This window comes from Lagenorhynchus albirostris, chromosome 1, assembly GCF_949774975.1.
Source record: "Lagenorhynchus albirostris chromosome 1, mLagAlb1.1, whole genome shotgun sequence".
Taxonomy (NCBI): domain Eukaryota; kingdom Metazoa; phylum Chordata; class Mammalia; order Artiodactyla; family Delphinidae; genus Lagenorhynchus; species Lagenorhynchus albirostris.
Genome location: NC_083095.1, coordinates 124,125,417 through 124,146,876, shown reverse-complemented (window position 1 = coordinate 124,146,876; position 21,460 = coordinate 124,125,417). Strand labels below are relative to the sequence as shown.

At 50.2% G+C, this 21,460-nt stretch overlaps 1 protein-coding gene and 1 long non-coding RNA gene across 3 annotated transcripts in view; one reads left to right on the top strand and one right to left on the bottom strand.

The window, feature by feature from the left end:
- MEGF11 (multiple EGF like domains 11) overlaps positions 1 to 21,460 on the top strand; it is a 237,112-nt gene that overhangs the window by 165,484 nt on the left and 50,168 nt on the right. For both annotated transcript variants that reach the window (XM_060152435.1, XM_060152426.1), the window contains exons 7-9: positions 31 to 167; positions 4,542 to 4,754; positions 12,789 to 12,963. In XM_060152435.1, coding sequence (XP_060008418.1) covers positions 31 to 167; positions 4,542 to 4,754; positions 12,789 to 12,963 — 525 coding nt within the window. The remainder of the gene's footprint in view (positions 1 to 30; positions 168 to 4,541; positions 4,755 to 12,788; positions 12,964 to 21,460) is intronic.
- LOC132522232 (uncharacterized) lies at positions 11,077 to 16,173 on the bottom strand. Its single transcript, XR_009541124.1, has 2 exons — positions 15,843 to 16,173; positions 11,077 to 11,445 (listed from the first exon to the last, which is right to left on the bottom strand). It is a non-coding gene; the product is annotated as an uncharacterized LOC132522232 (long non-coding RNA).

Below are 21,460 nucleotides of genomic sequence, written 5' to 3'. Positions count from 1 at the left end.
CCTCTGCATGTCTTCCCTCCTGTGTTTCAGGGAGCAGTGTGTGCCCAGCCCTGCCCACCAGGGACATTCGGCCAGAATTGCAGCCAGGACTGTCCTTGCCACCATGGAGGGCAGTGTGACCACGTGACTGGGCAGTGCCACTGCACAGCCGGATACATGGGGGACAGGTAAGGAAGCTGTTAACTCTCGTCCTTGCTGTACATAATACTCCTTTTCACAGCAGCCTTGAAGAGAACAGCTCAGCTTTACCGGCCCATGGCCTTCTTCTGCCAGCTTTCCTGTTCCTTTCTCAGAAAGCATTCTGAGTCCTTCTGCCAACCCATCCTTCCTGGCCCTCAGCCTGCTGAGGGTACCCACCCCCACCCCCAGCCCAGTGACCCAAGCCCTGAACTTGCATTGACTCACCTGCGGAAGCGGGTGGGCACCTACCACCACTCTCTACTTGCTGCCCACCTGGAGAGAGGCAGTGGCACCGATAAGCCAAGGAAGCTGAGCGTGCAAACTCAGTTCACACATTCTGCACAACTGCTTTTAGAAGTGGATTTTTATTCCTGACGTGAGTTCTGCCAACGTCAGTTTGCATCCTCTGAAGGCCTGTGGCCTGAGAGCAGACCGATCAAGGGCACCAATGTCCTGGTATCAAACCAGCCTTGCAACCTTAGTGGATGACCCACAAAACACATAACGGAGGGACTACCAGACGTGCGCACTTGCCAGGGTAAGAAAGATTCCACGATGATAGGGCAGGCGCTCTAGAAGGAGTGGAAACGACAGCCAAGGTGTCTGACGGTGAGTGGATTCAGAGCTGGTGGAGGACGTTTGTCCAGAGAACCAGGGCAAGTCCCCTCCCTCTCACTCTGAACTACGTGTGTCTCTTTGAGCAGAGAGACGGGCAGTAGAGAGGAGGCTGTCACACCATTGCCTGCTTCTGTGGGATCCATGCTTCACCTCTGGCCCTGGATTTTGTTACTCTGCTTCCCCTGCCCAGGTAAGAGCAGGAAGCAGGAAGCAGGCCTGAATTAACCAATGAGTCCTTCTGGCTCTGACCAACATAATTCCACCCCTCCAGCTCTCACTGGAGTCAGCCCCAAGTCCTCAGTGGTCCAGAAAAGAGATTTTCCGTTTTTAGCTTTGCGCTTACATACCCCCAGCCTGAAGTCTTTTAAGCCAGATCTGATCTCTTTGTGAGCCAGTGTTCATCTCCGTGAGCATCCCTGGCACCGAATGCGGGGTGTGGCATCTGGGGATCCATCCCTCTCTGACCTCTGTTGGAGACCGCATCTCTAGGCGGAGAAGGGAGGCAGGACTAAAGCACTGAGCCATCTTCCCATCCTCACCATCTCCCTGGATAAGTAGACATTTGGGATGAGCCAGCAGGGACAGGAGCCGGAAGACCCCAGAACCAGAACAGGACCCTTTGTTTCCGGCCACTTTCACAGGAGAGCGACTACAGCCCATTCATTGTTGGAGACAAGCGGGCCCAGGGTTCCAGCTGACTGGACCCGGCACCAGCGGATCCAACCTCATTGGTGCCAAGATGTACCAAATGGAGAAATACCCCTCGTCCCTCTTGTTGGGGCCCAGCCCATGATCCTGAGGCAGAGAGAAACCCCAGAAGCCTCGGGGTCTTCAGGCAAGCTTCATCAACCATCTACAGATGAAGAATTCCTAGAAGGGCCCGGTAGCATTTGGGTTTCCCACCTAAACGGGCTGCCTGGTGTTTAATATTTTGTAAAATTGCCTCCATTTATTTTGTAGGTGACAGCTGCAGGAACCCACCCCACATCATTGCGAGCATATTAAAGTTGAGTGGGTGTGATAATGCAGGCCTCCCCGGATAGGCAGAATCCAGTGCAAATTAAACATGAAACGTAATGAGGGTTTTGCAGCTCATTTTGTAATTTAATTGAGCAATGTATCTGGTTGTTAATGGCAATATCGGACACGTAAGATTGATACGTTGCAAAGGAAGGATGTTTAAGTAGAAAACTAATTCCTGCTGTGATTACCCTTCTGTTCCACAGGCCCCATTATTAGCGTGCTTTGTGTAAAATTCATTAGCAGTCGTTGCTTGATCTCTAAATAAATAAGTTGTTTAACTTGCGGGTAGGAAAAAAAAAAGAGGCTGATTATGTAAATGGATTAGGTTGTCAATATTTCATTTCTAGATTCTTTTTCCGAGGCTGTGGAGTCAGGAGTCAGTCCCTTTGTAAATATGATGGGGCAGGATGTGCCCTTCAGAGAAGGGAGCTCACTGTCCAGGGCTGTACCCAGTCCTGCTGCATGGGAGGGAGAAGGAATGTTCCAGTGAAAAGGAGGAATCCGGAGGTGTCTCCAGGCTGGGGTTTCTTCCCCTGGTGTCTGAGACATCCAGGAGAGGCAACCTGAGTGACCTCTGGGGAAATCCATTCTGAGGCAGAACAGGGGCTGGCAATCCAGGCGGCAATCGTACAGCTCTTCACCGCTCTGTGTCCTCCCCTTCCGCCTTGGTTTCCCTCCTCACCTCCTCCATCCTACTCTCTCCTCCTTCCTGTCTTCCACCTCCCATTCCTTCTCTCTCTATCCCCTTCTCTCTTTCCTCTTCCTCCCTCTCTTTTCTGTTCTTTCCCTTGCTGAGGCCTCAAACTGACTAAAATGCAGCAAGATTTGTAGGAAGACGATCTGGGTGTGGTGGAAAACACTGCTTCCAACTCAGGACTCACCAAGAGTTAATGAAGATGCTAAGGCTGTATTTTTTTTTATTTTTTTTGCTGTACGTGGGCCTCTCACTGCTGTGGCCCCTCCCGTTGCGGAGCACAGGCTCCGGACGCGCAGGCTCAGCGGCCATGGCTCACGGGCCCAGCCGCTCCGCGGCATGTGGGATCTTCCCAGACCGCGGCACGAGCCCGTGTCCCCTGCATGGGCAGGCGGACTCTCAACCACTGCGCCACCAGGGAAGCTAAAGGCTGTATTTTTTTAAACATCTTTTATTGTTCCCCTCTGCCCTGATTATTGTAGAAGATATATAGAAAACCTGAAAATGGGAAAACATAATCATTAAACGACTTGTAATTCCTCAAGTCCACTCCAATGTTAATATTTGGAATTCTTCCCTTTGCGCTTTTTCATGCCAGAAGGGATCTGTTAGGAGAACTATAGAAAACAGTATTAACAAGAGTAATAATAAGAACTAACACTTCTTACTGAGCCCTTACCATGCATGGGGCACCTTTCTAAGGGTTTATACACATGGCCTCATTTAATCCTCAAACACCTGGTGAGGTTTAGTTATTATCCTCCCATTTTGTGACGAGGAAGCAGATGTCAGAGCTGTAAAGTCAGTTCCCCATTCTCTGCACCTTTGAAGCACTGTGGGGATGCGGTTAATCCAAAACCCCAGAGTCCATAGGCCATTTCTGTTCGTCTGTCTCTGGGACGCAGGGGTTGCCCATCTCTTTTACCCCATATGCCCCCAGGTTTACCCCTTAAGTTGTTGCTGTGACGATGAACTTACATCCCCTGGGGAATATCCCCGGGCTGGGGTGAGGGGTGTTGGGCACATCCAGGAAGCTAGGCAGTCAGCAGCAGAGGTTACACCCACCCACGGAGGACCCACAACCAATGGATGTCAGTTGATGAGTCAAATAATGATCATTATGCTGGGAGTTCCAACTCCCAGGCCCCAGCAGAGGCAGGACACAAAGGGGGCCAGGTCCTCTTCTTTGGGGGGCTCCCCGGCTGATGGAAGAGGCTCAGCCCCTGCCTTGAGGGAACCCCCCCGTCCAAGGAAGAGGAAATAGTCCCTGTCTTGGGGGATTCTCCAGTCTGATGGAGGAGGATGCATCTTGTACTCACGGGGAAACTCAACACTGGTGGAAGAGGATCGTCTCCCATATGGCAGGGAGACTGTACATCTGTGCGAAAGACTCAAAGAGCAGAGACAATGAGTAGAACTAAAATTACCCCATTTCATCAAATCTGAAATGCCACCGATTGTGAGATGCATCATTAGTTTATATATTGCTAAGAATGAAAAACACTGAAAATTAAACTATGACATGCCATCAGTTATAAGACTTAGCTGGTTTCAGAGATGTTAGAATATATTTTTAAAACAAGGTTTGTTGTTTACTGGGTACAGAAGTTTCAGTTTGGGAAGATGAAAAGGTTCTAGAGATGGACAGTGGTGATGGGTGCACAACAATATAAATGTACTTAATTCCACTGTACTGTACACTTAAAAATAATTAAAATGGTAAATTTATGTTATACTTATTTACTGCAATCAAAAAATGAAAAAAAACACATAAAGCCTATAATCAATGAAATATGATAGTATGAACTCAGTCCTGGGGACTGAGGGGAACTGGCATGGAGGAGGGAATGGACTGGGGTGACTAAACCACGGAATACTTCCTGGAGGAGGAGAGGAAAGAGGGGAGGAGACTGTGAGGAGGTGCAGCACACCAGGCCCAGGCCTGGAGGCAGGGGCGGTACGTGCTGGGTGGATCTGGAAGGGCAGGTGAGGGGGCATAGCCTCACCCTCCTCTGCTCTCCCGCAGGTGCCAAGAGGAATGCCCCTTCGGGACCTTTGGCTTCCAGTGCTCCCTGCACTGTGACTGCCACAATGGGGGTCAGTGTTCACCCACCACCGGTGCCTGCAAGTGTGAACCTGGCTACAAAGGCCCACGCTGCCAGGAGCGGCTGTGCCCCGAGGGCCTGCACGGCCCAGGCTGCAGCTTGCCCTGCCCCTGTGATACCGACAACACCATCAGGTATGAACGATCTGGGGACAGGTGAGCGGGGGACAGGGGTGGGGTGGGCCCTGGTGGGGAGGGGGCTGTCAGGGCACAAAGCCCACCTCCAGCCAGATCATCCAGGCAGGCAGTGAAAGGGCTGGGACCTCCGCAATCACCTTCACTGGCCAGTCTGATGAAAAGACGTAGGCCAACCTGAGACCCCACACACAGGAGCACGAGGGAACTTGGTGGCCCTCAGGGAAACAGGGCAGGGATGGGTGGGAATGCGGAGGGCTAGGCTCAGGGTACCAGGGCCCTGGGGGCGTGGTCGGGAGAACTTTTCGCTTCCACAGAGTCTGCATCTAACCAAGCCCTTTACCAGCCCCGAGGGGCCCAGAGACAGGACCACCAAGGCAGAAGCAGGGGACTTGAGCCACAGAGGGACAGTGTTAGAAGGGACCTTAAAAACTGGTATGGCTGACCTGGGGCCTGCAGAGGGCTGTCCCCTGGGGCCGTGGCTAGAGTGGTGGAGCAGGAGGGACAGAGGGCAGGCCCACAGGGTCTTGGCTTGGGGTGGCCTCTCCCTGCATTCTGTGTCAGTGGTTTTTTGCGTTTTTTTTGGCGGTACGCGGGCCTCTCACTGTGGTGGCCTCTCCCGTTGCGGAGCACAGGCTCCGGACGCGCAGGCTCAGCGGCCATGGCTCACGGGCCCAGCCGCTCCGCGGCATGTGGGACCTTCCCGGACCAGGGCACGAACCCACGTCCCCTGCATCGGCAGACGGACTCTCAACCACTGCGCCACCAGGGAAGCCCTGTGTCAGTGGTTTTTAATCTAGGACTGGGATTATTTATCTAGGGATATCTGTATAGTTTGTCAGCGAGTGATATTGCGCTGCCATTACGGTGACTGTCATGGTTCTATATAAATGCCCTCCATCTGTCCCTCTAATGTTGCACGTTTTTAGTAGTTTGGAAGTTTTGTATATTTATTGTATTAACAGAGTGTCATAAACTAAAATGTCGTTTACTGGATGTTTGTATAATTTTAAATACTGTATTAGCACTTCAGAGGCAGAAATTATGCTGAGGGCTTAATGTATATACAAATAACCACATTTGATTTTTAAGAAATCATCTGTGTATAATTCTATCATGTGCTACTAAACAAAATAAATAATATAAAAGGCTCAGTTAAAAAAAAAAGTGGGGCTTGGGGACATCTGGGCTGAAGCCGGCCCCAGCCTTGCTTCCTGGAAGTGGAGACGCCAGAGCCGCCCTGGGCCACATCCCCCAGCTCCCCTCACTGCCTGCTTCCTGCACCAGCTGGCACCGCCCTCTGGTGATAAATGAGGCTGTCGGGCCCCAGATTAAAGCTTCAAATGAGGCTGTCAGGCCCCAGATAAATGCTTCCACAGCTCTCTATGTGGCCGCCTCTTATTAGGATGGTGCAAGGTGAGGGGAGTCTCCCTTCTCCCCTCAGGCCTGCAGGACAGCTCAGGGCAGGACCAGCTGCCCTGGGCAGTGGGTGGCTTCTGTTGGCAGGCCAGAGAGAGATACCTCTGCTCTGTAGCCTTGTCTCTGGGACAGCCAGGACCTAGCCTCGACCCCTCTTCATTTCCAGCTTTTGATTCTCCCCACACCACCCAAGGTCCTCGGGTCACTGTAAGCAGAGGCCTCTTAGAAAGTGTCGTGGCTTTGACAGAATCTGTCCCCAGTCCTCAGTTCCTGGAGCTAAGTGGCTGAGGCAGTGCTCTCTGCAAGGGCAGAGGGTTGGGAAGGAGACCGTTAAGAGGGGGCTCTGGAGCCAATGGAATGGGCTATATATGACTTAAGCATTCATTCGCTCAGTCATTCATTCCACAAACACTGAGAGCCTGCAGGGCCAAACACAAGAAAGAAAGGGTCCCTCAGCATGAGTCCAGCCCTCAGGAACTTGAGTCTGGAGCACCTACCCACACTGAGGACCTCCTACCATATTTCTTCAAATACAAGACAACACCAGTAGTGAGGCACTGCTTTATTTTATGTACTACTAAAACTGAGCCATGACATACCATTGACTGCCTAGCACATCCATCAGAGATCTGAAAATGTGGGGCAAAGTGCATCTTAGAATCAATGAAATATATGCGGCTGGCCCTGCTGGGTCCCAACATGTTCTCAAGTAACTGTGACCCAGGGCTCTGTACAGAAAGCACCACAGGAAACCGCTTCACTGGTCAGGGAAGTCTTCCTGGAGGAGGTGGCTTCTGGGCTGGGTCTGGAGGGTGGGGTGAGAGCTCCAAGACTCTAAACACAGGGGTCCCACATGGCTGGTCGGGGGACTGGGCAGCTGCCTCAGGCTGTTCCATGGGTGAGGGGAAGCACCAGGAACCCCTACCCCTGCGGGGAAGCCAAGGGAGGACCGTGTCAGGGACAGGAAGCTAGGCTGCCACTGAGGTCCAGTGCAGGGAGAGTCCCTGCCACGGAGATCCAACCAACCCCCAAATTAAAGAGCTGTTGTTTTCTCCCCATACCCAAGCAGCCGTGCCCTGCATAATTTATCCCTCCTCTGAAGGAGTCCTCAATGCATTATTAATCTGGAAGGACTCCCTCTTCTCCGTCGCTAATCTCAGCCCATTCAATATTGATGATTATTTGCTTTACTGTCTTTAACACGTGTCACATTTCAGGGGTTGGGAGGCAGTAGTGCTTCTTAAGCGTGGGGACCCCGAGAGTGCCTGGCAGCCAACCCCCCAGGCCGGGTTCCCCCGTGTCTGCTTGACTATCTCCTTGCAGGGAGCTGTGTCACAGCCCGAGCTTGTGGGTCTCTGCGGCCTCAGCCTTGCACGGAGCCTGGCACAGAGCAGACCTTCAGGAAAAAGAATTGCTGAATTCAACTTAAATCGCCCATTCCTCTAGGGTGGCTCTGCTCCCGAGCTGATGTCACCCTATTTCTAAAATATATTTCACCCCTTTCCCTTGGCATACGGCCCCAGTGACTGAAGCCCCGGACACTCACCGAATTTTTATTTAGTCTAACTCCGGATTTCTCAGCTTCGCCACTGTTGATATTTTAGGCTGGATAATTCTTTGTTGTGGACAGCCATCCTGTGCATTGCAGGATGTTTAGCAGTATCCCTGGCCTCTGCCCACTAGATGCCAGTAGCAATACCCCAGCCCCAAGTTCTAACAACCAAAAACGTTTCCTAGGTGGGGTGGGAGGAGGCAGAATTGCCCGAGGTTGAGAGCCTGTGGTCTCACTGCACCTCTCTCAGGCTGCACTTGGCTTTGTTCTCAGGGACACAGAGAACAGCTCTCTTCCTCTCTGTGGACACAGGTCACTCCTTTCTTCCTGTGAGCCTTTGTCCCATTCTAGAGCCTTCTCTCGGGATCCAAGAAAAGCAGAGGGCTGACTCTAGGACTCCTAATCCCAAAGCAGTTAAGCTGCAGGTTCTGGGTAGGTCTGGGACCCCTCAGTCCTGGCCTTAGAACTACCTCTCCCTGAGTCGGTGTCCTGATACGTGTACTTCTCCTCTGTCTTCGTTTCCCAATCTGTCTATCGCCTTTTGTCAGCCCAGTGGGGGGTAAAAGTTTTCTTGTGATCTTTGAAAGTGAAGCTTCCACCGAGCTCCCTGAGAGAGAGTGTGGGATCCCCAGAAACCTTGCCTCATTTCCCCGCGGGCTTCGGCAAGAGCTTGCAGCAGAGCCCCTCCAAGACAGCTTGCCAGGAAGGCCTTGAGCATCTTTCCTAGAGAAGCAAAGTCTTCCCAACCCCCAACCATAGAAAACCCTCCTCAGCTAGCCCCAGCCTCTCCCGGCTCTGTGCCCCTCTGGAGAGGCTGCTTCAAAGAGAGGTTGAACCCACGTGCCCTGGGAAGGAAGACGTGGCTGGTGAAATTCCCCACACTTCATTCCCTTTATAAATGCTTTGTAGCACACACAAAGCAGCCTCCTTCCTTCATAAAGGAATAACCTTGAGAAAGTGAACACCTGTGTGTCAGACCTCGTCCATGTCCCCTCCACAATTGGATTGTCATAGACGAATTCCAGCAGCCATGAGAGTGGATTACCTTTGAAAGATTTGACTTAGCCACCAGATGCAGCATGGATAGCAATCTTAGAGCAGCCAGGAAAAACTGGCAGAAAATTCCACCCTGAAGAGATTCCTTTATTGTTCAGCTTTCGGCTCCTATTAACTTGTGATTAATCTATGTCTGAGGAAAATGGAGAAAGGTGAGGGGGGAAAAAAAAAAAAGGCAGAGCAAAAGCCAAACAAGCCAAAGCGGGAGTCACTTGGCTGCCATGTGACCCAAGGGAATGGCTCTGCCACCAACGGGGCAGGGAGCAGGGTACACCAGGGAGAGGGAGGGAGATGTGACAGAGGTGCCGAGAGCACGGCGACGGCAGTTTTCAGTCCTAATCGCTGAGCCAGCGATCATTCCCCACCCTCTTTTCAAAGGGATTTTGGAGTTTCTATAATAAGTGACAAGTGATCGAATTAAGAAAACAGAGGTGTTTTGTTTTTTAAAATAGAATTTTAGGGATATGAAAGGAGAGAGAAAGAAATTATCTCAGGTTTGGTTTTGAGCTTTCTGGTTTCTCAGAGTAAAAAGGTAAAATTGGCGTTGAGACACACCCCTAACATCCAAAACACCGGCGGTTAAGACGGAAAGAAGAAACGCAGGAGAGCTTAGAGGCCAGCGTTCGCCAGCTCACTGTGCGTCTAGTATGCAATTCACAGGGTGGTCTTCATACCAGAGCAAGGACCTGTAACGGGAGAATCTCTTGAAATAAGGGCAGAAGGACAACTGAGACTTTTCAGAATCCCAGGGGCCGGACAGAGCTGATCGCGGCCACCAGCGCTGCCGGGTTACTTCCTGGGTCCAAGCATGTCAGTCTCCACGACTGTGACCGAGCCAGTCCCTCTGACCCTAAACCCAAACCTCAGAGGAGACCCCTGAAAAGTTGGAACCGAGAAAGGCCATGCCTTAGGGCTTTGCTGGGAGTGTTGGGGACAGAGGGGAGCACCCCACAACTATCTGGCTGAGGGTCAGGGCCACCAAGTAGGGGCCCCCTGCCCCACGACACCCGTGCAGGCCGCTATTTCCCCTTACAGTGTGGGACCCAGGGAGGAATTTATCTGGAACCATAGAAGTCAGGAAGTCTTCAAACATCCATTCTTTACACACATTCTTTTTCACATATTATAATTTTTATCACTTTTTATCTGTTTATGAATATAATAGATGCTCAGTTTGAGAAAGTCAGAGAATACATAGAAATTTAAAGAAAAAACTCAGAGTCACTCATAATTTCTCGATCCAGGGGTGAGTACAAAAACCATTTTGTTGTAATTTGTTCATTCTTCATCCATTTCTGATTCACTTTGTTTTCATATTTTAGATCATGACTTCATACACAATTTGCTTATTTCACTTACCCTTATGTCGTATCATTAAATAGACTGGAAAACATTTGAATACTTCTCTAACATGCCTTCACATGAATTTATCATAATTCATTTAACCAGTACCCTGGTGTCAGAGGCAGCATGAGGCAGTGACTAGAACATGGCCAGACAGACCTGGGTCGGAATCCCAGCTGCCACTGAGTTAGTGGTGTGACCTTGGGCAAGTCATATAACCTCCAAGTGCCGTTTGAAAAATAGAGGCTCTAATGCCTAACTCACAGGCCTACTTGAAGATTAGAAATATAGGTGTAAAGTACCTGGTGCTTTAATAGCCTGGCCACATATTATTTATGATTATATAAATTGCCCCCATGTTTCCACTGTTATAAATAATGCTTTGGGGAACATCTCCATGCATAAATCTTTCTCTACAACTGTGACTATTTCCTTAGGATAGATTCTTAGAAATGGAATTATAAGACCAAAGGGTCTGAATATTTTTAGGACTCCAGATATATAACCCCACATTGTTTTCCAGAAACCTTTACCAGCATTGAGCATTATCCCTTTAAAAAAAAAACCAAAAAAACTTTACCATTTTGATAGAGAAAAAGTGATTGTTGTTTTGACTTGATGATTAATGAGACTAAACATTTTCCAAAATGACTATTAGCTACTTGTACTTACTATTCAGGAACTGTCTGCTCCTGTCCATCCCTCGTTTTCCATGAGAAAATCAGGGCTCCCGGAAACTGGCTGGGCTTCACACAATTAGTTTGTCCATTACTTCATTTGGCAAATATGTATTGGTATCTTCATGGTGCCAGGGACCCTGCTGGCCATTGGGGTACAATACAGAAGTGAAATAGACAGGCAAAGGGCCCTCCCCCATGGAGCTGCCGCCTGGTGGGGAGACAGGTGATAAATAAGTCAACAGACAGAAAATAATTACTCGTAGTGAAAGTACTGTTCATTCCCAAATATTTAATTGGGCAGTGAATATGAGCCAGGCACTGGGGATCCACCAATGACCCAGGGAGACAAAGGCCATATCCTTGGAACTTAGCAGAACCAAGATCTGTACATAGGCTTCTCTTGCCAGCCCAGAGCATGCGCCATTGGACCGTATCCCTTGAGTTGGACTCCAGGGCAAGGAAGCAGGGAATCCAAGAAGCTTGTCTCTGACATCCAGCGTCTTCTCTGGAGTGTTAGTGTCTGAGTTCTCCCAGAAGCAGATGCCGAGAGCAAGAGATTTACTAGGGACACAGCTATGAGGGAAAATGGGGAAGGGGCTGAGGAGGCTAGGGGAGCATGAGACTGCAATGCAGGTCTGACCTGTGTGAAGGAAAGAGAGAAGGAAGGAAGGTTGATTGGAAAGTTTTAGACTGAAGCACAGTTCTAAGAAAGTTTGGCGAGATGGGGAGTCTTTAAGCCAAACTTGTCCGTCAGAGGAGTCCCAGATTTGCCAAGAATGTGTCGACCTTAATATCCCTGCTGTGCTCTAGCTGAGAGCAGCCCAGGGGAAGTGTGACCTCTGAGAAAATGTAGTGATGGATTTCAGACACAGTAGCTAGGGCCGTCAGTCAATTACACTCCCCACAGAAGCTCTGAGAAGAAAATGGTCACCACACCCAAGATCATGGATGCATATTGGCTGTTGGATCAGACCTCTGCCAGCCAGAGTTTGCCTGACTCTCTAGAGGTCATGCCAGGCGGCCCCTGCCTCCAGCCAAATGGTTCTTTTGCTGGGCTCGCCAGAGAGGGGATGGAGATGATCTTGCTCGCTCTTAAAGAGCCCTAGCAATGCATGGATGGAGGGTATTCTCTCCAATATAGACATTGCCATAGAGGGGAGGACATATCTACCCCAAGGTTCCATTTTAACTCAACAAATGTTCATTGAGTACCTACAATATGCAGAGTAACTGGGTCTCACTGCAACCCTCTTGTGCCTGCCCACATACTGGGCATCTGCCTTGGGTGCAGAGTGGGTGAAGCGCTGGACCTCCCAGTCCATAAGGGAAGAGGCTGCCTCCTGCTTTGGTCTCTGTGTATTTGTATTATAAAGAGCACTTGTTTGGGAGTCAGGAGACCTGTGTCTAATCCTGATTTTGCTACTTCCTTGCTATGTAACTTTAGACAAATTATATAACAACTCTGAGCCTCAGTTTCTTGGGGCTAATAAGAAACATGTAATAAGACCATGTAATCTTGGCATCGTCTGGCAAACAAATAATACATTAAGAAATTTAACCTCAGAACTTCCCTGGTAGTCCAGTTGTTAAGAATCTGCCTTCCAATGCAGGGGATGGGGGCTCGATCCCTGGTTGGGGAACTAAGATCCCACATGCTGTGGGGCAGCTGAGCCCGCGTGCCACAACTACAGAGCCCACCCGCTCTGGAGCCCACGCACCACAACTAGAGAGAAGGCCACGCTGCAACGATAGATCCCACGTGCCATAACAGAAGATCCCACTTGCTGCAAATATAAATAAATAAATAAATAAACAACTCACAACTGGGGGAAAATACTTGCCAAAAAAAAAAGGAAAGAAATTTAACTTCAGAGGCCCTTCGATCCTGCAGCCCTGGGCAGACCAGACGTGGGGTGGGCAGAGGGTGGAATATGGCCACATTCCTGACCAGACTGTCCTCTCATCCTTCTCTCATCTGCTCAGCTGCCACCCGGTAACTGGAGCTTGCACCTGCCAGCCGGGGTGGTCTGGCCACCACTGCAATGAATCCTGCCCTGCTGGCTACTATGGCGCTGGCTGCCAGCTGCCTTGCACCTGTCAGAACGGCGCCAACTGCCACAGCGTCACTGGGAGCTGCACCTGTGCCCCAGGCTTCATGGTAAGATGGGAGGGGACTCCCGTGGCCTCTCCGCCCACCCCCACCCCTACACAGGAAAGGAGGGGCCAGCTCCTCCCACTTCCAGGTAGAATCAGGGAGTGTGGCCCTGTGCCCATGGATGCAGAATGAGGGTGTCTCCATGTGCCACTCAGAGATAGAGTCCATGACTAGAGAGCTGCCTAGGCTGTTCTTAAAGGCCAATTCTATTGGGGTTTGTAACTGTAAAAGTAATGGAAGGAAGGTGTCTTTCCGTTGTCCCCTCACCCTGAAACACCAGTTGTCTTCTTTGGTGTTTGGACAAAGAAGACAACTGGTTTGGATATTGCGTCCATATCCTACGCACACAATATTTTTCCATCATGATAACCACAGAGCACGTAATAAGCCCAGCGTTTTGTATTTTGCTTTCTTTTTTCCCATATTTGCTGCTTGGGCTTCTTAATTATCATTTTAAATGGCTGCATGACACTGCAGGAGCTGATGGCCCCCCTGCTGACTCAGCCATTCCCTTACTGCTGAATACTGATTTGTTTCCAATGTTCACGACAAATGTTGCAATGAGCATCTTCCTACAAACGCCATTTCCCCTCCTATTGAGTTATTTCCTTAGGGTGACTTCCCAGGGTCAGTGGGCATAATGTATTTATGGCTCCTGATGGATGTGGCCCTATTACTTTCCTCAAGGGTTATATAAAGCTACGCCTCCACCAGCCATGTATGAATGTACCTATTTCAAACCAACTCTGCTAACATTCTTTTCTTTTTTTAATTTTTGCTAATTATATAGGTAGAAAATGGCTCCTCAGTATTGCTCTAATTTGCATTTCTCTGATTACTAGGGAGAGTAAACCTTTCCCCCACGTGTTTGTTTACTATTTGTATTTCCTCATGAATTATGCTGGTCTTTATGAGGTTTGATTCTGGGGAACTTGACATTGGAAGTGGAATCCTGTTCAATGGCGGGGCATGCCCAGTGGGTCTGAGGACCCAAACATTCAGGGGACCCCCGTGGCCAGATTTTTTATGGTGCTATAAGAAGTGGTTTGTGTAGTACAAAGAGTGGCCTTTGCAACCAGCCCAGGGTCACATCCTGGCTCTCCTACTCACCAACTGTGTGACCTTGGGCCAGTGAGTTAACCTTTCTCAGGATCAGTTTCCTCACCCGTGGAATGGAACACCTGCCTTGCAAGGTTGCTGTCAGGTGTAGAGATGGGCTATACTGTATGGAGTACCTTGCCTCAGTGCTTCTCAGACTTTAGTGAACTCAGAAACCACCAGCAGACCTTGATAAAGTGCAGGTTCTGATCCGGTAGATCTGAGGAGGCGCCTACGGTTCTGCATTTCTTTTTTTTTTCTTCAAATATTTATTTTTTATTTATTTGTTTATTTATTTATTTTGGCTGTGCCGGGTCTTAGTTGCAGCACATGGGCTCTTCGTTGCAGCATGCGGACTTCTTAGTTGCGGCATGCGAACTCTGTGGCACGGGAACTCTTAGTTGCAGCATGCATGCGGGATCTAGTTCCCCGACCAGGGATTGAACCTGGGCCCCTTGCATTGGGAGCGTGGAGTCTTACCCACTGGACCACTGGGGAAGTCCCCGTTCTGTGCTTCTAATCAAGCTCCCAGGTGATGCCAGCGCTACTGGTCAGTGGCCCCACTTTGAGTAGGAAGAGGATGGTGCTCAACTTGGGCTGCCCATTGGAATCACCTGGGGAGCTCTACAAACACTGATGCCCCTGCCCTCTCCTGGAGATGCTGATATATTTGGTCTGAGTGTGGTCTGGTTGTGGCCAGTGTGCTGCCAAGGTGGCGATCCACTGGAAGGAAGCCCTTGTCATGATGTAAGAGTACAGGTTTGCCTGGTGACAGTGTCTTTTGTGGGCAGGTTGCCCCTGGTCTATACAATAAAACTCTGTTCAGCTCCTTCTTCCCCCTCCCCAATGCAGATAAAACTGGGTGAAGGTGACTCCAGTGGCATCTTCAAAAGAGAAAAAGATCTGTCCCTCCTGCAAATTTCCTCTCTAATTTACCTTTATTGGTGTGAGCTTGGTCCATAACTTCCATAGAAAAATGGAGTGCCCGGGGTTTGGGGTTTGGGGTTTGGGGTTTGGGTAGGAGCGAATGGTTGTTTGGGATTAAAAGTCTCACCTAGTCAAGTGATCAGGTGACTGAAGCCAAAATGAAGTGACCACACAAGACTTCTCGGGGGACATCCAGACCCCAGTCCTAGCTTGGCTACCAGGGTAGTTCTGACTTTGGGCAAGTGGCTTCCGCTCTCAGGGTCCTAGTTCCCTCATCTGTAAATGGCGAGTGTGCAGGGGGAGATGAACTGACTGATTTCTAAGATGGTCTACTATGCAGACTCTACGGACCAAGTCAGGAAACACACCCTTCTGGAGGAAATGAGAGAAAGTAGGAGCAAGTGGGTGTGTGTGTGTGTGTATTGGCCAGGGGAAGGGGGCATCACTGAGGTTGTTACAGTCTGATTGTATACATTGTCTATGGGCCTCCCTGTTCCCCCTTCTTCACCCCCAGCTGCCTGCCTCAGGCACTGGTCCTCAAAAGAAGGGGAAATCCAGGCCCTGGGTGGGTGAAGGTTGGGGATGGTCCTAGAGAGGCTAGTGTCTGTGGGCCCACTGCCCCCAGGCCATGGCTCCAGGAATCTGGAGGCCAGGCCCCTGCGTCTCTTCCTTCCATCTGGGATGCAAATGACTTCCTGCTCTTGAACTTTGGGGGACTTGGCACTTGTAGGAATCATCTTGAAGTGGAGTCCCACCTGCCTGGGGCTCAGGGCTAAATAAGACAGATTGTGAGCAAAGCGGCCCTGGTGAGACCCTGTGAATTCCCGTCCATCTCCTCCCGCCAAGCCTCATTTTACCTGGAAAGTTTCTTTTGGGGCGCTGTCGGGTGTTGAGCAGTGGCTGCTTGAGGTGATTACAGAATAGTCAGTTGCTCTCATCCAGCGTGGCTCATTCCTGCACACACCAGGTTCCGAGGGGGAAACCAAACCATTGCCCTCGCGCCAGCTTCTGAATGAATGTAACTTCCTGCAGTTAGCCAGCTCTGGTCAGGGTGGGAGATCAGAGCCGTTAGAAAGCAGACTTGGCTGAGACCCTCCCCCAAATGTCCTGCAGTCAGTGATAATTAGCATTGCCTTTATTTGTTAGGTGGTTTGTGAATTTATGCACCTGCCTTTTTCCTTGAAGGAGTTTTAGGGTGGGCAATTAATTTGAGACTAATTAAAAGAACCCTTTTCTGAGAGTTTGGAGACCTTGAGCCTCAGCTCAGTAACCTTGGACATGTCGCTTTACCTTGCTGGGCCTCAGTGTCCTCATCTGTAAGGTGAGAGTCACATCAGTCCTGTCTGCTACTGGATGTGAGTAGCCAACATGGTAATGGATGTGAGGCCTATGCCCAGCTGTCCTCTCCCATCAGAGCTCTTCCTGCCAAGGGCTCTTTAGGGAGGATGTTGGGATACATTTGTGAAAACAGGGTCTCTCAGAGTCTGAGGACTGAGAATGGCCTCAGCCTCAACATAACCATGAGGAGTACTGAACTACCCCTGGGAGCCCAGTGGCATGCCTGATCCAGCCAGGTGGTCCCCACCCCCCGAGGCCATAAGAATATGGGGCAGAAGCAAGCCCACCTGACACTCAGGGTGTTCTAACCCTCCCACTCTTTCTCCTTCCTTCCCAGGACACTGGATATTTTCTCTGCCAAGAACTTGGGGGAGCTGCTGAGGGTATGGAAAGGCTAATCAGATGCCCATCCAGCCTTCTAAGAGCTTGTGCCCAATAATAGTCATATTCACATTAGCAGCAAACACTTACTGAGTCCTTGCCACATGCTTCATCTCTGTTCCTCACAGGAGCCCTACAGAGGTGCCCTTTCACGTGCCTCGGCCTGCGAATGAGGGGCTTGAAGTTCAAACAGGATAAGTGACTTGCCCATGATCACAAAGCCAGTAGTGGTGGGAGCCACCACAGCTCTCATCTATTAGATGATAGACTTTGACTGATGGGTCACCATGGAACCACACAAATCTGGGTTCAGATCGTGGCCTTCCAATCCCCACTGTCCCTACTGAAAAGTCACTTATCCTGCCTAAGTCTGAATTTCCTCATCTGTTAAGAGGAGACTCAGCCATGAGAGTGAGAAACTTCAAATGGAAAGTTCAGAGCCTGGAACACTAGATGCCCAGTAAAAGGGCAGTAATTGCTGGTGAAATGTGACAGTGTGGGAGAACTCTGCTTCCCTCAAGCCCGGCACTCCCTTCCAAGGAGAGTGCCAGGATGAGTTATGCCCGGGGATTCCCGATGCAATAAAGCCATAAACGTGCACGGTTGCTGTTCCAGGCAGATCCACCCAAGCACCTGTGGATCGCCCTCAGTGGTCAGTGTCAGGAGGCGCTGTGGGGAGGACATACCTGTCAGTGTTTGGGGAAATGAACATAGGGATGGAAGTGGGAAGAGAGTCTGGGCATTTTACATGTTAGCTTGGCAGCAGCAATGGAATCACTTCGGGTATGCAATGCGGGACTACATTGGGGCTGCTGAGTGCGAGAAAAGAGCCCTGGGCTGAAAGGCAAGAAACCAAGTTCCTAGCTCTGGTTCTTCTAACTCTTGGGGCTTCCATTTCTCATCTATAAGATGGGAATGAAATTCTCTGTCCAACAGAAACAATGGTGCGGGAGCCAATCATTAAAATGGGAGTACTTAAAACTGTGCTGCGTGGCATCGGTTCAGCACCTTGGACAGTTCCCACGAGCTTCTGCTGCAAGGTTGCTCTTGCCCTGTGAGAACCCAGGTTCCTTACCCAGCCAGAGCACCAGGGTGAACAGGGGTAGGGGAAGGCAGAGTGAGGGTCACATGACAGGGGTCTCAAGCTGGCAGAGTCCTGCGAGTGTCCGAGTGAGGGATGATTCAGGAAGTGAGGGGAGGGTATTGTGGTTGAGGGGACTAAGTGGAGCTATCCATCCACTTGGAAGTTGGGGTCCCATCACCCCTCTCCATGGCTTCTCGTTACCCACCAAATAAAGCTCAAACCCCAGTCCTTTGTAACCTGCCCTTAAAACTAGTTAGTCCACCCTAACCTTATCCCCTGCTACCTGCCACAAACCTGTGCTGTGGCCGCACATATCCGCTTTTCCCCAGACACAGCGTCTGCTTTGGGCCTCTGCCTGTGCTGTTTCTCAAGCTTTTCCCTCTTCCTAGCATGGCCCTCCCCACTGTCTTTATCTCAGTCTATGAAAATCCTTGTCAGCCTTTCAGGCTAAAGTCAAAGGCTGCCTCTTCCATGAAGTGTTCCCTGAATATTCCTCACTTTAGAATTAACCCTTTCATCTCCTCTGTTCCCACAGCACACGGCTCAGCGTCTGTCTCCCTCCAACCCTGCACCTCCTACCGCCTTCCCCCACCACATGGCTACCATGTGAATATCTTGCTCAGGACACTTTGAAATGAATAGAAGTCTTGGGAAGAGCAATGAATGCCCTTAGCAGAAGTTTCCAGAACTGACCTTTATAGGAAGGAAACTCATGGCATTTCCGAAGGGCCTTGCCAGCAGGGCGGGAGCTTAAATCTACCCACTGGTTTCTCTGCACTTCAGATAAACAGGCAGCTGCAGTGGGACTAGAGCAGCTGTCCCCCAGCATCATCTCCAGGTTCTTTGGGCAAATGGTATGAGTTTCTACCTTACGCAATTCTATATAGTGGTGTTAGCCAGAGACTCTAGAGCCAGATTCCCCGCTTTCATGTACCAGCTTTGCTTCTTGTTAGTTGTGTGACCTCGGGCAGGATATAACCTTCCTGTGCCTCTGTTGTCTCATACGTGAAAGGGTAATAATAATAAAGTCCAGTGAATTATTGGGCTGATTAAATTAATTCATACATATAAAATAACTAGAATACCTGGTATATTAGTCATCGTTCAACAAGTGTTAGCTATTATTATCATTATTGTTGGGGATGCTGCCACTGCTATTGTCGCTGTTGTCATGTACCCAAGGGGTCCCCTACCTGAAGAGGCTGACTGGTCCAGGCCTGAGTCCCCTGTTTGGGGATACAGGTGGAAATAGGGGCGAGGGGAAGAGAGCAGAGTTAGTTGAAACTTCCTCCTGGCTGGGAGCTGCAGGGTTCCCAAGGGCTCCAGGGTTCCCAAGAGCAGCCACAGAATGAAGAACAGACTTTCTCATCACAGCGGGGAGAAGGCCAGTTTCTCAGCCCCTCCACATTCCTCTGCTGGCCAGCTTTCCTTAATTAAGGCCTCACCTACGTGGCCAGCCTGATGAAGCCTCCTCCACTGCTCTAAAACTAATTGTTGCCGCCTTGGCACCTGGAGTGAACAGCCTGTGAGGTCACTGCCGGTGCTACAAAGACTTGATTTCCCAGACCTCCTCCCCGCATTGACGCATTGAGCCCGTGTGGCCGGGAGATAGGGGGCCCTCCGGTTGTTCCTCAGCACAGATGCTCCCTTTCAGCTCCGGCTATAAGGGGGACGGGGAGTGTGGGAGGCGGGGGAGGGGGGGCCTGGTGTCCCCTCCCGTGGGATTCGGGGCCTGTATTTCTCCCCGGATGACAGAATTTCTATTACCTTAAAGGGCTCATCTATTTATGCTGCAATTTTTTGCAGCCCTGTCTGACGTTATTGAACCTTGCATACTGGTGAGGGAAACGGGCACTCCATCACCCAAATGAACAAACTAGTGTACCCATTTTTCTCCCCTCTCTCCCTGCTGTCGGTAGGTCACAGGCAAACCTCAGCTGCTCAGGCCAGTGAAGGCGGGAGGGGGATGAGAGTTACAAAAATCCATAGCAGTGGAGCAGTGACTGAATTTTCCTCCAAGGTTTCCTATGGCCTTGGAAGACGTCACCCTCCCCCAGCACACACACACCCCCGCACCAGCTGGGCAAAGCGCATGTCTGCCTCTTGTGTGGCTCTTGAGCTGAAACTAGGGAGAGAGGGCAGCTGCGGGGCCAGAAGAGAATGTGGACTGAAAATTAGAGCCAGGTGACGTATATAATGTGTGTGCATTTCCTGTTCTAATTGTTTCGTTCTTCATCACACTGAGGTCAGACTGTTAGCCCCATGCCTAGAAAACCAGCTTCTCATCCCCTAACCACCCCACCGTTGACTAGCTTCCTAATTAGTATAGTAAAAGATTTTCCTGGGTGCTGTGCTGGGGATGAGGAATTCACTCTCTAGCTGCCATGCCCGTGTGAGCAGGGGAGCACAGGTAGTGCAAAGTAGCAGAAATGATCCAAAAATATAAACACATACACACACATACATAGTCCGGTACTCAAATCCCAGCTCCGTCGTCTTCTGCTGAATGGCCTTGGCCCAGTTACTTATGCTTCTCAAGTCTTAGTTTTTCATCTATAAAACAGGAAATAATGGCACTACATTCTAGTGTTATTCTTTGGATTGAATTAGATGAAATATGCACAGTGCTTAGGAAAAAGCCTGGCATGTGCTGAATGTTCAATAACTGATTGTCAAGGTTCCTTGTGTTTACTGGAGGTAAAGGTCATGGACTTTGGGGTCAGACAGGCCTGGATTGGAATCCCAAGTCTTCCGCTCTGTAGCTGTGTGACCTTAGGCAACGTACTCAGCCTCTTTGAGCCTTACTTTCCCATCTGTTAAATGGGTTAATAATGCCTGCCCTTCCTGGTCTGCGTGAGCACAAAATGAGAATTACCCTTTACAGTGGCAGACTCGGAAGAACACTCCGTGCTTCTCTGGTGCACCCTCTCATTTTGCAAGGAGGCAACCAAGGTCCAGACAGGGAAAGTGACTTAGGTCACACAGCAAATCATTGGCAGAACTGGGACGTGAAGCAAGTGACATAGCTCCCAGTCAGATGCTTTTTCCACCTTCACCTCCATCTCATGAGTTCGCTGTCCCCACAGCAGACACCTACTGATTTTTCCCAGGGCAGAGAGGGATAGGGGTGTCACCAGAGTGTTAAATCATGTTGGCAATTAATCCACAGGGCAAAATAGGGAAAATTGGTTTTATGTCACAAAGGCTGAGTCCAGCCTTCCCGCTCTGGGACTCCATGGTTTGTAGCTTTATTAGGGAAAATTGCTGACTCTTCTGTTCTAAAAAATAAACAGTCCCCCTGTCACACCACCCTCTCCTGGCCGTGCTCCTCGCGTCTTTATCACTGCCCTCATCACTGGGGTCCGGAGCCGGGGCTTGGGTCTCAGGCCTGGTCCCTGCAGCTCTCTCCATACAGCAGAAGAAGCTCTTGGGGCAGGTCTGAGGTGTCCATGCTTTAAACACTCCCAGTTTTCCTTTTGTCCAAGTCTCTGGCGATGATGGTGTTTCTTCCCTTTTCAACTCCCAGTCCTGGCCGCCCCGCAGACTGTACAACGTGGGGCGGGGCCACAAGTCAGAGGAGCTTCCCTGAAAGGTCTGGAGGAAGTGGATGGCCGAGTGAGGGTGACAGTGGCCCACGTTCGGAGCACTGAGGAACCGTGGCGGGCCCTAGGC